This window comes from Otolemur garnettii, unplaced genomic scaffold (genome assembly GCF_000181295.1).
Source record: "Otolemur garnettii isolate 467f Iridium unplaced genomic scaffold, OtoGar3 scaffold00270, whole genome shotgun sequence".
NCBI classification, from domain to species: domain Eukaryota; kingdom Metazoa; phylum Chordata; class Mammalia; order Primates; family Galagidae; genus Otolemur; species Otolemur garnettii.
In genome coordinates this window covers 21199-37583 of record NW_003852665.1, presented here as the reverse complement: position 1 = coordinate 37583, position 16385 = coordinate 21199, and the positions used below count along the sequence as shown (strand labels likewise).

At 34.8% G+C, this 16385-nt stretch overlaps 1 protein-coding gene and 1 pseudogene across 3 annotated transcripts in view; one reads left to right on the top strand and one right to left on the bottom strand.

Annotated features, from left to right (window-relative positions):
• The window catches only part of LOC105888309, a 16238-nt pseudogene extending 10743 nt beyond the window's left edge, over positions 1–5495 (bottom strand).
• BOLL (boule homolog, RNA binding protein) overlaps positions 1–15883 on the top strand; it is a 69722-nt gene extending 53839 nt beyond the window's left edge. For 2 of the 3 annotated variants that reach the window (XM_003802984.1, XM_012813507.1), the window contains one exon: positions 6706–8364. In XM_003802984.1, coding sequence (XP_003803032.1) covers positions 6706–6729 — 24 coding nt within the window. In that variant the 3' untranslated portion in view covers positions 6730–8364. Of the gene's footprint in view, positions 1–6705; positions 8365–15724 lie in introns of those variants that run through there. The other variant, XM_023508741.1, reaches the window with a different exon arrangement.
• The last annotated feature ends 502 nt before the right edge of the window (positions 15884–16385 follow it).

Sequence of the window (16385 nt, the reverse complement as noted above, 5' to 3'; positions counted from 1 at the left end):
CGCTGTCTCAAAAAAAAGGATGTCTGTGTTATAAGAGTCACTTATTTTACTTATATAAATAAGGAGGACTGTCTTTAGCTACATTTTCCTATTTTTTTTTTTTTTGAGACAGAGTCTCACTTTGTCGCCCTCAGTAGAGTGCAATGCCATCACAGCTCACAGCAACCTCCAACTCGTTTTGGGGTCAGGCAGTTCTCTTGCCTCAGCCTCCCGAGTAGCTAGGACTACAGGTGCCCACCACAGCACTCAGGTGTTTTGTTGCAGTTGTCACTGATGTTTTTAGCTGGCTAGGACCGGGTTCGAACCCACCACCCTCAGTATATGGGGTGGATGCCCTACCCACTGAGTCACAGGTGCCACCCCCTAATTCTAAAAGATCTTTACAGTCTTCCATACTGGTTGAGACTACTCAGACTTGATAAAGCAATGACCTAGGTGGCAAGTTGATGAGGAATAAGATCAACCAGATATGGCAAGTAACAGTTTACCACTTTAAAAAAACACAGAGTTCTACAACAAACATTCTAACAAATGTAGCTTTCTATAAATTAATAGTTTCATTGTCAAATGTCATGTCCTTGGAAATATTAGTATTTGTAGTTTCTTAGCTTCCATCAAGGTTACTATTAAACATTTATTTCTGATTGTAACTTTCATTTAATCAAGGTGAATCCAATATATTTAAGTATGGTAATAAATTATTTTTTCTACAAAATAAAGTTTTCTTACTTCAGGCTATTGTAACAGCTATACCATAGACTGGTCGGATTATTCAACAACCATTTATTTGGAGGCTGGGAGGCTGCGAAATCCAAGATCAAGGTGCTGGCAGATCTGGTATCTGATGAAGACTTGAATTCCCAGTTTGCTGATGCCAATCTTTTTTTATCTTTTTTAGACAGGGTCTCTGTTGCCCTGAGTAGAGTGCTGTGATGTCATAGCTCACTGCAACCTCAGACTCTTGGGCTCAAGCAATCTTCTTGCCTCAGCCTCCCCAGTAGCTGGGACTACAGACACCTGCCACAATGCCTGGCTAGTTTTTCTATTTTTATGTTGCAGGGGTTTTTTTGTCCGAGGCTGGGTTTGAACCCACCACCTCTGGTATATGGGGCTGGCGCCCTACTCCTTTGAGCCACAGGCACTGCCCCAGTTTTTCTATTTTTAGTAAAGACAGTGCCTTCCTCTTGCTCAGGCTGGTTTCAATTTCCTGAGCTCAAGCAATCCATCAGTCTCAGCCTCCCAGGGTGCTAAGATTACAGGTCTGAGCCACTACGGCTGGCCTCCTCTCTTCTCATTGTAGCCTCATGAGGCAAAAAGAGAAAACAGAAGAAAGCTCTTTCCTGTCTCTTCTAATGTGTGTAAAGGCACTAATCCCATTCAAGAGGGATCAATGTCATGACCTAATTACCTCCCAAAGGGCCTACCTCCAAGTACCATCACACTGAGGATTAGGTTTCAACATACGAATTTTGAGGAGACACAGATGTTTCAGTCCACAGCAATAGTATAGTGGGCATTTAAAGCCTCTCATTAAGATTTTTCTTTCGGCTTGGCGCCTGTGGCTCAAGTGGCTAAGGCACCAGACACATACACCAGAGCTGGGAGGTTCGAATACAGCCCGGGCCTGCCACACAACAATGACAACTACAACCAAAAAATAGCTGGGCGTTGTGACGGGCACCTGTATTTCCAGCCAAGGCAAGAGAATCGCTTAAGCCCAGGAGCTGGAGGTTGCTGTGAGCTGTGATGCCACAGCACTTTGCCCAGGGCAACAGCTGGAGGCTCTGTCTCAAAAAAAAAAAAAAAAAGGTTTTCGTTCATAGGATTTCAGAAGTTCTTAGCCTGAAAATTTCTTTCAAGCCTGAAAAGGTTAAACTAGGATCAACAAAAGAGTGTGATTATAAATATTTTAAGCTCCGTGTTTTTTAGCAGTACTACTTAACTCTGTCATAGTAGCATGAAAACAGCCATAGACAAAACAGAAACAGTGAGGAAAGCTGTGTTCCCCTAAACCTTTATTTACAAAACAGATGATGATCAGATTTAACCTGCAGGCCATAGTTTGATGTCTCTTGAGTTAATCTATTATCAGATTAGTGTATCCCCTTAAAGTATAATATGAAATACAGTATAAATGCTTTGGTTATATTTCTACTTTTAATTATTTCAAATCTGTTCATTTGGGTTAACATGGATTATTTGACCCTGAGCTTCTGAACTGTTCTAATATTTACATTTGCCATAAATTCTTACTAGCCAAAATATTGCAGTTGAGGAGTAAATGTGGGTAAAAGGTAATTTGATATTAGTTACTGCATAAGGATAGGTATTAGTTGAGACAGTACTAAGTAAATTTTATGCTTCTTTTATAAGAGAAAATCTGTCTCATTGAATAGCACATTTTATTTCCATATCGAATTATGTTTGAGCTTTTAGTTTCCTTACATTCTGAGTCTACCGTTACTTCTAATTGAACGTTCTTTTCCCCTTTTTCACAATCCTTTTTATTTCCCCCTTAGAATCCAGACCCCCTTACTTTTCATGACTTAAAATTCAACTCATCAAACCTTAATCCATTACAGAATAGTTTCCTAAACTTTTTTTTTAATAACATCTTCCTATACTTTGAGGACGTATGATAAAAGCGAGCAGTAGGATTTTGTATCCCACACTTCATTAATAATATTTTTAATGTATCTGTCATGGGAAGGCAAGGAGAAGCATAGAGTATCTTTTTTAACCCATGTTAAATCCAATCCTTCCTCATTGTTTGGCACTGGTTCAGAAGCATTTGTCTCCATCAAGTTGTCTTCTGTTAATTCCTGAGGTGTGGTGCCTAGTAAACTGTTTAATTTCTCCAAGATCTGTATCTTGAAACTTTTCACGATCTACCTTTTCTATTATGTCCACAGTCTCTTTTATTGGCTTTGTCCTAAGTAAGCCCTGTGAAGTCATGCACGACATCTGGACACAGTTTTCATTAGCAGGGATTTATTGTTTTAGGCTTGACGGCTTTCACAGCTTTTTCTATTACAATACCCTCTTTAATGGTGTAATCCTTCCAGACTTACATGATGTTCTATTGGGGTTCTCTTCCATAGCATTGACAGTCCTTTCCATAGAGTACTATGTGTAATGACCTTGAAAGGTCCTTATGATCCTGTGATCTAGAAGCTGAATTAGAGGCACTGTATTTGGGGGCAAGTAGACTACTTCAGTAACTTCAGTGTTGAACTCATGGGATCCTGGGTAGCCAGGGGTGTTGTCCAATATCAGAAGAGCTTTAACAAGTAGTCCATATTTTTTTTTCTTATCAAATGTCATTTAAGGGATGGGGAAGCAGTCCTTTATTAGAAAAGTACTTCCTGAATTCAGGGAAAAAGCATCAATAGAAGCAATCCAAAAAGAGTTCTCGTCCAGATCTTCTTGCTATACATCCAAAAGACCGTCAGATGGTGTTTGTTATGCCCCATCCAAGTAGAATAGAGAAAATGCCAGCACACTGAGGACAAATTAAGCAGGGGTCCTTTATTGGCCAGAGGTCAAGAGCATGCTCACGCCACAATGTCTCTCGACCCCCAAAAGCAGGGCACAAACTTTTAGGTGCTTTCAGAAGTGGAGGAGTCTTTAACACAAGGCAAGTGTAAAGTTAGATCTATATAGTAAGGGGAGTGCTTACAAGGGGGAGCTGTGGCTTCACAGGATATTGCAGTTTTTACTAAACTCTGCAACTCTCAGCTGAGCTTAAAGGGGGAGTATTGAAAGCACATAGCAAAGTCCTTAGCAAAACGGAATTAGGGCATCACATGTTTATCTTTTCCCTTTCCTCATCATAAACTCACAGCAGTAGAATTAGCCTATCCATTCCTACCTTAAATCCTGGTGCTAGCTTCTCATCCTTACATATGTATGTCTTATGTGGTATTATTTTACAGAACAGGGCACTTTTGTCTGCATTAAAACCTGTTCAGTGAGGCACAGTGGCACATGCCTATCAACCTACTTTGGAGGCTGAGGCAGGAAGACTGTTATACAGAGTGTAGGAGTTTGAGACTGCAGTACACCCTGATCATGCCTGTGAAGAGCCACTGCACTTTGTCAGCTAGGGCAATATGGCTAGACCCCATCTCTTTAAAAACAACAAAAACCCTATTCAGACAAATATCTTCAATAATTTTAACAGTGTCTGGGAATTCATCTGCTACCTGTTGGTCAGCAGAAGGTGCTTCTCCTGTTAGCATGACATTTTTTAAGCCAAACCTCTTTCTAACATCATCAAACTGTCCTTTGCTGGCATTAAATTCTCCAGCTTTAGGTCCTTCACTTTCCTTTTGCTTTGTCACTTAATGACTTTTTTTGAATCATATTAGAGTCTATGGTTCCTGCTACATGATGTCAAGATATAAAGATATTTTGCAAAATGTACGTGGTCTTCATGTCTGCTGACATAAGCTGCAGTCATGACTTCATGAATTTCCTTTTATTTTCTTACAGTGGTCCTTAATGCTGTATTCATTTACCTCAAAATGGTAGGCAACTACAGCTGCAGACCTCAATATATGGTACACATCAAGCAATTCAACTTCTTCTTGGAATATCATGACTTTGCTTCTTAGGAGCACTGCCAGCATCACTACTGGCATGTCATATGGATCCCGTGGTATTATACAAAGTTTACAGTATTGCACTAAACACAAAAAATATGTGCAAACCAAGAGAAATCACTTTACAGTGATGCAATAAAGTAGAAAGATGAATTTACACAATTTATTGAAGAGATAAACTGCTCACACAGAGATAATCATCATCCTATTGCATTTTAAGCAGGTACTTACAATTTAGCTTGCCACCCTAGCAACAAGAGGTGGCGAAGTTATTACAGTGTTACAGTATGTACTACCATTAATTTTATGTATTTATGATTTAATGTTGCATCTTTACATTTGTTTACATTTTTCAACTGTGAATAGTGCCACATACAAGCTACGTTTGTAAGTTTTGATAAATTTTAACTTTTTGTAACAGATTTGTATATAAATAGTATGATAGTAAATGACAAAATATACTAGTATCTACATATATTTTATGCATTCATGACATACCTTTTTCTTATAATTGTTCTGATATTTCCAGGTTACACAATTTATCTGCGAGTTTTTTCAAATTGTCTCAAATCCCTAAAAATTTTCCAATATACTTACTGAGAAAAATCTGTGTATAAGTAGACCCATGCAATCCAAACCTGTGTTCTTTGTTGTTCAAGAGTCAACTGTATTAACTTCCTCTCCATTGCCAAATTCCTCTACAAAGCTCATGGCCCAATGGGATTACCATCTATTTCTTCAAGCCTTCTTCTCCTTCAGTTTTCAGCTTTTAGTCATGCATAAAATCTGAATTTAGTTTCTTTAAATCTAAAATTAGTTTTTTCTCTCTCATCATCCTCATCAACTTTTATCCACATCCTTACCATTAAATATTCTATTTAGTTTCCCCATATTTATCAATTTAAATTAATATATGAATATAATGAAACTAGCATTCCTCCTTGTTCTTTCTAGCACATTAAATCTTTAACCAAGTAATTTCACATATGTAAAAGTTTGACTTCATTTTTGTATTTCTCCTGAGAAGAACAGAGTATATTGAGTTATAGCCAATAAGCTGAGTAGTTGACTAGACATGAATAGCTATATGTATATGATAATCATAATAGATTTTATTCATTCAACAAATACTAACTGAGCACCTACCTTGTGCTTGCTAATGTTCTAGATACTGAGAATACAGGAATGAACAATATATAGTGGTACTGGACAGTATTAAACAGATCAGGGAACTTCAGGCTAGTCTACAGAATTTGGTTTTAGAAAACAAGTTTGCATCCCTAGAGCCATGCTGTCTCCAGTATGGTACCCACTAGCCACATGAGACTATTTAATTTCAATTTTTAAACCATTGAAATTAAATGAGATTAAAAATTCAGTTCCTCAATTACAACTAGCCACATTTTAAACATTAAATAGCCCCATGTGACTAATGGCCACCATATTTGACAACATAGATACAGTACATTTCTATCACCACAGAAAGTTCTTTTGGGCTCAGTGCCCATGGGTCAGTGGTTAGGGCGCTGACCACATACACCAGGGCTGCCAGGTTCAAACCTGGCCTGGGCCTGCTAAACAACAATGACAACTGTGAGCAGCGCCTGTAGCTTAAAGGAGTAGGGCACCAGCCCCATATACCAGAGGTGGTGGTTTCAAACCCAGCCCCGGCCAAAAACTGCAAAAAAAAAAAAAAACCCAATGACAACTATAACAAAAAAACAGGCATTGTGGTGGGCACTTGTAGTCTCAGTTACCTGGGAGGCTGAGGCAAGAGACTCACTTGAGCCCAGAGTTTCAGGCTGCTATGAGCTGTGACACCACGGTACTCTACCAAGGGTGATATAGTGAGACTCTCTCAAAAAAAAAAAAAAGAAAGAAAGAAAATTCTTTTGGACAGCACTTAGGGAGCAGAACCCCTCCTAATTTCTGAGTTCCGGACCCCTAATTTCTAACCTCTCTCTTCCTAACATTTCTAATGTAATTAGGACCACATGTTCTGCAAGTATTTAGTAAATGTTGATAGTCTACACTCATCTATTCTAATTTACTCCTTTTTTTATTCGGTCTTCCTGATCTGTATTTTCTCTTTACTTAACAGACAGTGTGGAGCATTCATTATTAAGACACTTGGGCAGCTCTAGTCCAACTCAACAGATTTCTTGTCCAATGATCCTTGTGTGGCCGAGATCCAGCTTCAACGAACCGGCTAGAAGCTGCCCGTTGTGAAACTTAGGGTTAGTTAATACCTCACCATACTTATTTATTCCACTATAAGCTGTCTAAATTTGATGAAATTTGCTTTTTCAACTGTTCTACAAAATTATTTAGGTAGATATGACATGTTGGGATTTTTATGTGTTTTATCTAACTGTAGTAACCTTTTCTACATGTTTTATCCATTCTATAAATAATAACCACATTGGGAATAGTGAGGTGTCTTTCATTTTCTCTGCTGTGTTATTTTTTTTCTCCTCAGACTATTAGATGTTATGTCTCATATTCTTTGATATTTATTTATTTAGGACAAGATCATTTCCAATTCTAAAAGAATTTTTAATCCTTTCATACATTTTAGAAGATAGTATATTATTTAATTTTAATATTTCATTGTATTACTTTGCTATTTTGTCATTTAATATGCTTTTGTATAATTTTTTATTTTTTACTGCTATTCCTTATTTAATTTTGTTTCTGCCATGGTTTTCAGAATTTGAAAGTATTTATACTCCCTTTTTTATACCATTTTACAAATACTAGAAATACCACCAATATGATCAGTATGCGATTAATTTGACTTGTGTTACATTTTTCTCTAATGTTTGAGATAATACTGCAATCTTCCTATGACATAATTCATTTGTAACCAAATTTTATAAAATATGAATCCACCTAAGGGATTTTATAAAAGAAACGTTCACCTTTGACATGATCCCATGACACTGACAGATATTCCACTGTATTAGTGTCCTTTGAATGTTTTAATCTTTAAACCTTTTCTTATATGCTAGCAACATAAGCAATTATATGTATGATTAATTTTTTAAAAGAAAATTGCTCTCATAAAATGCAAAACTATTATACCAAAAGAAAACTTTAGATTCTGATTCTAAAACCAATTTTTATTATAAAATTTGGAAATGGTGGAGGGGACACTGGTTTAAAAGATACAGAACAAATCATAAAGGTTTTTAAGCTCTCAAATTTCTGTAGTACAAGAACTATTCCTCTTTACACTCATTTGCAGTTCTTTCACTGACTTCCTAATTTTCAAACAGGAGGAGAAGCCATAAAAATTGGCATTACCACAATAAACCTATCCTTTCCTTTTCCTATTCCAACTCTAAATGTATTCTATGCTGTGCAGCAGTAAAAGTAAAAAGATATAGATCCCAAAGTTTTTCCTGGCGATTCAAATAGGATGTTTTCTCTTGAAACCATAATGAATAAATTTGCCAAATGGTTTCATGAGAACAAGAGGACCCTAGGAGTTTATACTAGCATACAAGGATTTCATATATGTTAATTATTCTCAGTTTTAGAAATGTAAATAGACCAAGTCCCACAATGAAATTTCAAAATTTTTTTGTTCTGTAACTAAAAAATTATTAACCAACTGATGTTAGAAATCTTCTTTTAATAGCACTATCCTTGAGAACTGAAGAGTTAATGGTTTGGTTTTCAAAATGTTAAACAAGATGCTAAACAGATCCTGGACTGTTAATAAAAATTAACGATGTATTATTGGATAAGGAATTTTGATAATAATTGATACCCAAGTGTGTTTCTTCCACAGCTATGGAGATTACATGCATACACATATATAAATAATAACATTCACACATGCACACATTACTTATATACACACACACATAATTATTCATGCATACATACTTTCTTGGAATTCATTTTTGAGAATCTAATAGAAACTTTGGAATATACTGACAGTCTGAATATATGGAAGAAAGATACCATCTAACATTCTTCATGGCCTACTCCAAGAGCTCAAACATGTTACTTTTAAAAACAGATACAGATTGAGAGGATGGAAATTTTCCTTATTCATACTAACTGAACCCCATTTTTTTTTCTGTTTTGTAGTTATAGTTCCAATAGATAACTTTCAAAAGTAAGGTTTTTCTTACTTAGGACCATTTTGAAAGGCCAGTCTAATGAAATTATCTGAAATTCACTTTGTTAGAGTAAAATGGTTAATACAGGTATTGTACCTAATCATAAGGTAGTAACTTTGCGACCTGTTTTCCAAAATCCCTAATATGATCAGAGATAAAAAGATGGTAACAAGTCAAAAGATAGAGGATCTTGGAAAATTAAAACTTCCACTGTTAGATTTCAGGATTGCTTGGAAAGAGGTATGATTTAGGTTATAAAAGATTGCCTTATACATTTCTACCAACAAGAGCCGTATAATATTTTCAAACAAACATATATGATAATTTCCATTTGTAGGAATGGATTTATGCTATACTTAAGTAGAAAATAGTGAATGGTAGTCACACACACAAATTCATTGTATCCTTCCCAAAAATTGTGCTTGAGTAGTATTAAAATATGGAATTAAAGGACCAGAAAGTACTTTAAGAGGGTATACACTTGAACTTCAATATCATGCTTCATCATGCTTTATTGTTACTACATAGTAAATTACTGGCCCCTAGACCTAGACACCTTTTTTTAGTGTCTTCTGGTAAGGACCATAAAATGTGCTAAACCAATTCCAGAAGAGCTGTAACATACATCTATTACTTTGACTAAAACTTAATCTGAAATATCTATAGAATTAAAAGGGGAAAAGGGCAAAATTTTACCCAAAAGATTATATAAATAATATTCATAATTGGTATTCTTTCTATTATATTCAGTGTTTACATCCCTATGCATAAATTCCTAAAAATACGGCAGCTGGTTTTGTCCTTTCTGTGCTGAATACCACTGTCTGATTAGCAGCTAGAGTGGCTGCCGTTTGTTGAACCTGCTATGTTTCTGTCTTTTGTTTTTATGTATTGCATAAATTTGCTAATACTTTTTGTATTCTTCTAGTTCCTCTCAAAAATCAAGTACTATTTAAGAGACTTACTTTATTTCATATTGTCCTTTTTTTATTTCTTCTTTCCTTGTGACATAATCCTTCAGTTTTAGTTTTCTGTATACTAGTTTCATGATTATCTTGATGGTAGGATCCACAAATATAAAATAACAGGCAAAAATTTCAAACTAGTGAACCAATAGATTAAGGATTTCTAGTTTTTTCATTCTTTATAGGTATGCTGCTTAAAATAGTATAAATTAATGTATGCCAAGCCTGATTATAGTTAAGTATAAACACACAGTAACAGGCCACATCAGGCATTTTATTTAAGGTAGGGAAAGATACTGTATTGACATCTGACTTATTTTTAAAACACGTAACCCATAAATTTCCCATCTATTCATTCGTCAGTTTTCCTGATTTGGTAATGTACTTTGTAGTTAATAGAAGCCAGGAGTTCATTATTTAGTAATATTCTGGTGATAAGTTTCTCAATGAAGTTGGTATGTTAACCTCACTTTTGCATTTCTGTCAAGAAATGTACCCACACAGTATTATCATTTCGTATTTCTTTGAAGGTCGTATACATCTGTTTGGTATATTTCTTCCCTTTGGAAAACAGTATGAGAAGCAGCCTCTCTATACGAAAGCCCTTCCTTTCCTTCTTTGCTGTCTTCTCACTTCAGGAAATGAACAAAAATTGGTTGTTTCTTACCAGAAAAAATCTGGGGGATCCTCGATCCTCTCACTTCTGTGGAGAATATACCTTTAAGATTCTGGTTTGTCCTTGAGCCTGAAGGAAGAATGTCTAATAAGAAAGTCCTTTGACCAGATTTTTACTTGTTTCTTCTCCGTTTTTTTTCCTTCATGAGGTAATAAAGATAAAACACATCTGTAAGAGTTTTTCTTTCTTGGGAAAAGTTTTAGGAGCTGGTAGTTTATTGTATTGTTACTTTATTTTCTAATGAAAGTCAGGTTTCTTTCCTGAGGTACAGTCTTTAACTGCCCCAAACTTCTCAGCACTTATTTTCTCCCATTACTTACCACTGACAAATTTTGTGGCATTCTCTCTAGGTCCCTGTCTCTGATTGATTTTAGTACATAACAGTTTTCACCTTGGAAAATTCCAAACTGGAAAGCAAACTGTATTCTTCCTGTCCCATGAACTCCCTAAGCTTACAAGTTGTCCTCTTTTAATCAGGGAAGAATTTTCTGTCTACCCACATGGATATCCCTTTTCCAACTTTACCATATCCTTGTTTAGATTTAAAAAAAAAAAAAAAAAAAAAAAAAACCTGAGTGTGCTGACAATGAGAAAGACCTCCCTTCATTCTGGCTTTTCCCTCTTCTGGAAACTAGCATTCTAAAGGACCTGTTTTCTGTTTTGAACATAATTTTCCAAATTTCTATAGATCGTGAGTCTTATCTTAACCTATCCAATTCAGCTAGTCTTCTTGACTGAAAATGATAGGGCTTAAGGATATTATTATGTAGGTATTATTTATGCACTGTCATCTCTGCTTTTATTTTCAAATAAAGCTCTAAGATAAAAGAAATACAATTAAACATACTTAATTTTGTAATTTTGTTTACTGATACTTTTCTACAGAACTGGAGATGTATTTGTCTGTATTGTGGTCTGTAAGCCACAATATTATTTATTTATTTTTATTATAAGCATTTATTTATGTTCTCCCCATTCCTCAAGAAATAAATGACTTTGTTACCTTAGTAATCATATTAGTAGCAATGGGGAATTTAAGAAATCTTTTTATATCACCTCCAGTAAACACAGGCTTATTAGCTCCAGGGTACTATGTGAAAACTACCATTTTCTGGGTATGCCATGATATGAAAAAAAGGCAGGAAAACTGAGGAAAGGATGATGTGAGGGTTTTTTTAGTACAAGATTTTTTTTTCATTAAAAATTTATTTTAAAGATTCAAACTTTGATTTGTAATATAAACCTAACACTATACACTCAACTCATTCATTTGTTTCTTGAAAATTACTTTCAGACTGTCATCTTTGTTTAAAGTTTGCATTCCCCTTACAGAGAATTCTACTTCCCTTGTTTTCTTCTAAATGATGAATTCTTTGGAGAAATATCCAAAATTCATCCCAAAAGTCATTTCTTTATATATAAATCATCCAGTTGATCTTTCTTTATCAAACATCCCTCAAGGCAAACAACTTCACACATTAGGGTAAAGGTAACCAACGATATAGATTTTACTAACATGATTTATTCTCAGGTCATGCAGTTTTTTCTCTATTGTTTTTCTGTTTTTATTTTCTCTTTCCTTTTTTTTTTCTTTGAAACAGAGTCTCATGCTGTCACCCTGGGTAGAGTGCCATGGCATCATCATAGCTCACAGCAACCTCAAACTCTTGGGCTTAAGTGATTCTCTTGCACAACAGACACCCGCCACAACAGCCAACTAGATTCTTCTATTTTTAGTAGAGAGGAGGTCTTGCTCTTGATCAGGCTGGTCTCGAACTCCTAAGTTCATGCAATCCACCCACTGCAGTCTCCCCGAGTGCTAGAATTATATTATAGCCTTGAGCCACTGCACCTGGCCCTTTTCTCTATTGTTAATAGTTTGTGCCATTATAGTAAGACAGAACTTGTAATTACAATCTGTCTGAATAGGGCTATGTGTTAATAACATAACTTCATCTTTTCTCAGAAATAACCAGATTCTTAGAGACTTACCAAGTCCCAATGTAATTCTGAGCTTCTCTGAAAGATCATTTTATGTACTCAAAATTTGGAGTCCTTGTTCTCCAGCAAATGTTTTCTCTTGAATCTCACTCCTACTGAGCAAGCAGATTTCATTTGATTTTTATTACCTTTCTAGAAATCAAGCCTATTTACCCATAGACAAGGTACTCTGATGTTTTATCATTCTAAATTCTACTTTCACTTCTGCTCCTTGTAGTAGTCCTTAATTTTGCTGATCTCTGCTCCAACTTCTTATTATATGGGTAATCATCTGTTTATCATCCAAATACAGATACTTGAGAGGGAAAGGGGGCATCAAAAATAATTTTAAAGTTATATAATTTTTGAAATGTGTATTGAGTAACGAAGTTTGCCATATCTATAAAAACATTCTATTCAAAAACTATTTTTCAAAACTAAAATTCTAATAATACAATAAGCATAAGTCTAGACTGTCCCAGGGAAACTGGAATGTAACTAACCCTGTTAATATATTACAAAATAATTGTAAAAGTAAACTGTAGTCTAAAAAGAGATTAAGCCATAAAGGGTAGATCTAGGCTTCTCTATTACTTTAACCCTTAAAGCTTTATGGCTTCCAGTTTAGCCACTGCTAACAGCTATATAAACAGATTTAATTATGTTTAGATGTAAGTCTGTTTCTCTATATTATAAACATGAAATCACAGGATCATATAACTTCAGGATTCTTCATGAATCTTATACATGAAGAAACAAGAGTCAATAACTGTGGAACAGTCTTACGATATATTAGTCTTGAAATTTCAGTAACTTAACCTGTGTTAACTATTGTACAGAAAAGCTTTGGTTAAATCATTAACAATTGTTTTAAGTCCATGATGATATTCCTTGTAAAAATTGTATTAACTTTGTTGTTGATGATGTGCTATAAAATTATGTTTCAAATACCATTTCTGTCTACTATATTATTTCAAGGCAAGAGTAATACCTTGTATTTATATAGCAACTTAAAATTTATAAGCATGTCACATGTATTATCTCATTTTTATCCACTTGATATTTTTGTGAGATAAGCATTTTTAATAAAAGAAATGAGGTTTAGATAAGGTTAAGACAGTTCCCCAAAATGACATTAGTGTTAAGTGGTAGAACTCAGAACTTTAATTACTAAAAAATGGTCACCTATAAGCAGGTAAGTGATTTTGTGGAGGGCAAGAGAGGAAGAGAAAAGATCCTTAAAGAAAATATTTTCAGAAATAATTTTTGTCTTACTGAAGAATTATGGACCATCTTTCATTGAATCACTAAAATTAAATAGATCTCTGTTGTAATCTCTTAAGCATCTGGGAATCTGAATCAAAATATTTCAGTTCTGAACAAAAGAAACAAATTGTGATAAATATGAAACTGTTTAATCATGCTTTTATCAAGTAACCGAAGTATGAACCAGTTTCCTAGCCAAAATAGTGGAAAGAGAATTTCCCTAAAATTTAATTTGTTTAGATTAAAAAATTGTTTAAAAGATTGTTCATTGAAAATTTTCTTTTAAAGTATGGGCAAGTCAGTATTCTGGGAAATATAAGAAGGAAGAAAAGGGAAAAGAAAGGGCTTCCAACGTATCCCAGAAAAATTTCAGTACTTGAGATAACAAAGATACAGGTAGGCCGTGCCATCAACTATTTACAGTTTGGGAACACAACAGGCACATTTCTAGTGCTTTTGAAAACAAAGTCCACCAACAACAAAAAAATGTTTTTCTTCTTTCTTCCTTTTTATTATTCTTGCTAATAGCTGCAATATAGGCATTTATCAGTCTTTGTGAAGACTTTCCATGTAGTATTTGCTATCTGGGGGATAGCTAGTTTAGTTTACTTTTTTATATCCTAGCGACAGTTACAGACTCATGCCTCTTTTTATATTGATAAAATTTGATATGGTTGTAAGATAAATGGGTCATTATCATAATTGTCCACTGTAGTCTCCTTAGCTCAAAATTTATGTGTCTAAGGTTAGCTATAGTCTTATGTCACTGGAGTGAATTTTCTCATGCTACTGATTTTGACCAACTATCTTTAACTTATTATTATTTCAGTACTTCATAAATGTATTTCATTTCTGGTTATATAGTTAGTTTATAACTTCACAAAGTATCCTGAAGCAATATAAATGAACTGCTTAACTGCACAATTTAAAACATTTTTAACACTAGAAGCAAGTAAGTCTAATATGCCATAAAAAATTACCCATTGTTTTTATGACTTAGTTTAGTATTGGCAAATTGTTCCTTGTTGGTAGACATGCTCAGAGTCTTGTAGGTCAATGCAATGGCCTATGGGCCCAAATCATGAAAAATAAAACATAACCTTTCTAGAGAAGTTTTGCCTTTTATCTTAGAAACTTTAGTTCATTTCTCTTAACTATACATACTAGTTAAGTTTTTAGAAGAACAACTAGAATGCTTACTATTAAATTTCTGTTGTTAGATGTGGGCTGGGCAGTTGATTTGGCCTAAGTACTACTTCCAAAGTTTTATTTAGCTTTATGAGCAAAACATTATCTCCAGCAATCCTTATGTTCAACAGTGGATCAAATAAAAACCATTTGTTGGTTTGGCTAGGCGCAGTGACTCACGCCTGTAATCCTAGCACTCTGGAAAGCTGAGGCAGGAAGATCCCTTGAGCTCAGGAGTTCGAGACTAGCCTGAACAAGAGCCAGACCCTGTCTAGAACAATTAGCTTAGTGTTGTGGCAAATGCCTGTGGTCCCAGCTACTCAGGAGGATGAGACAGGAGGATTGCTTGAGCCCCAGGAGTTTGAGGTTGCTGTGAGCAATGACACCGTGCCACTCTAGCCTGAGACAACAGAGTGAGACTATCTCAAAAAAAATCATTTGTTGGAACACAAGAGTCTATTCATTGGATGTTTGACTTAACAGTAGGATAAAATGTTACTCTAACATCAAGTATATTAATAATTTTCTCTAGATAGTTGCTCTGTCACCTGTAGGATCGGACTCTAATTTCATATATCATAACTATGTAAATATTTTTTTAACAAAACATTATCAACTTCAGAGATAATACAAAGAAACATAACCTAGTAATTTAGAAATGCCATTGGATATGGCTTTTCTCAGATTCCTTGAAGTGAGACTCTTTTTATAGGATGCCTGCTTCCCTGTCCAGCAGTAAGTTATAAGGTAACCTGCTCTTTCTAGTGGAAAGGAATTTCCTAAAGCACACCTGTTCTTCACAGAATCCAGGCCCAGTTAATCTTATTTTCTAAATCTTTCCCTTAGGTTAATTATAAAATAGAGCCATTTAAAATGCATTAAGACCCTAATTTTCTTTAAATCTCTTAATAGGAACCAAGGTTACATTCTGTGAGAAGAAGCTTTTCTCAGCCTTCATCTGTAGGTTTGAAACCTCGATATTCTCGAAGTCCACACTTTCATCCTAGAAAAGATTTCAGAGCAGAGGATTCAATTCTTACTCCATCTTCCTCTACTGATTCTGTTAAGTAGAATCTTAGATAACTATTGTGTCCAACAATAGAAAACAACTAGCCCCATATGTGGTCTAGTAACAAGAGGGTTTGGATGTGCTTAAGTTTAAATGTTTTTGCTTTTTTAAGGGAATTAAAGAAATCTTAGTAGCCAGAAGAACATAGGAGGTACAGGATAAAATCATGGTTTCCTTTATTATTCACACCTTTAGGTAACATAGACTTACAATCTGTAATGAATAGAACAAACATCTATAAAACAACAAATACCTTTTATCAAGATATTCAACTTTATCACTTTGGGAAATTTGATCATCTTCTGGCTATCTTAACATGATAAGCTCATATACAACCACTTAAAAAATATCTTTAGTGGTTAAATTTTTTAATTTTATTCTAGATGTTTCATATTTGTAGACATAGCCATGACATATACAAAATATACAAAGTAACAGGCCATTTGCCGTAACATGGTGTAGTTGAGGGAAAAATGTTTTCTTGTTAGGGAGAAATGTAGAGCA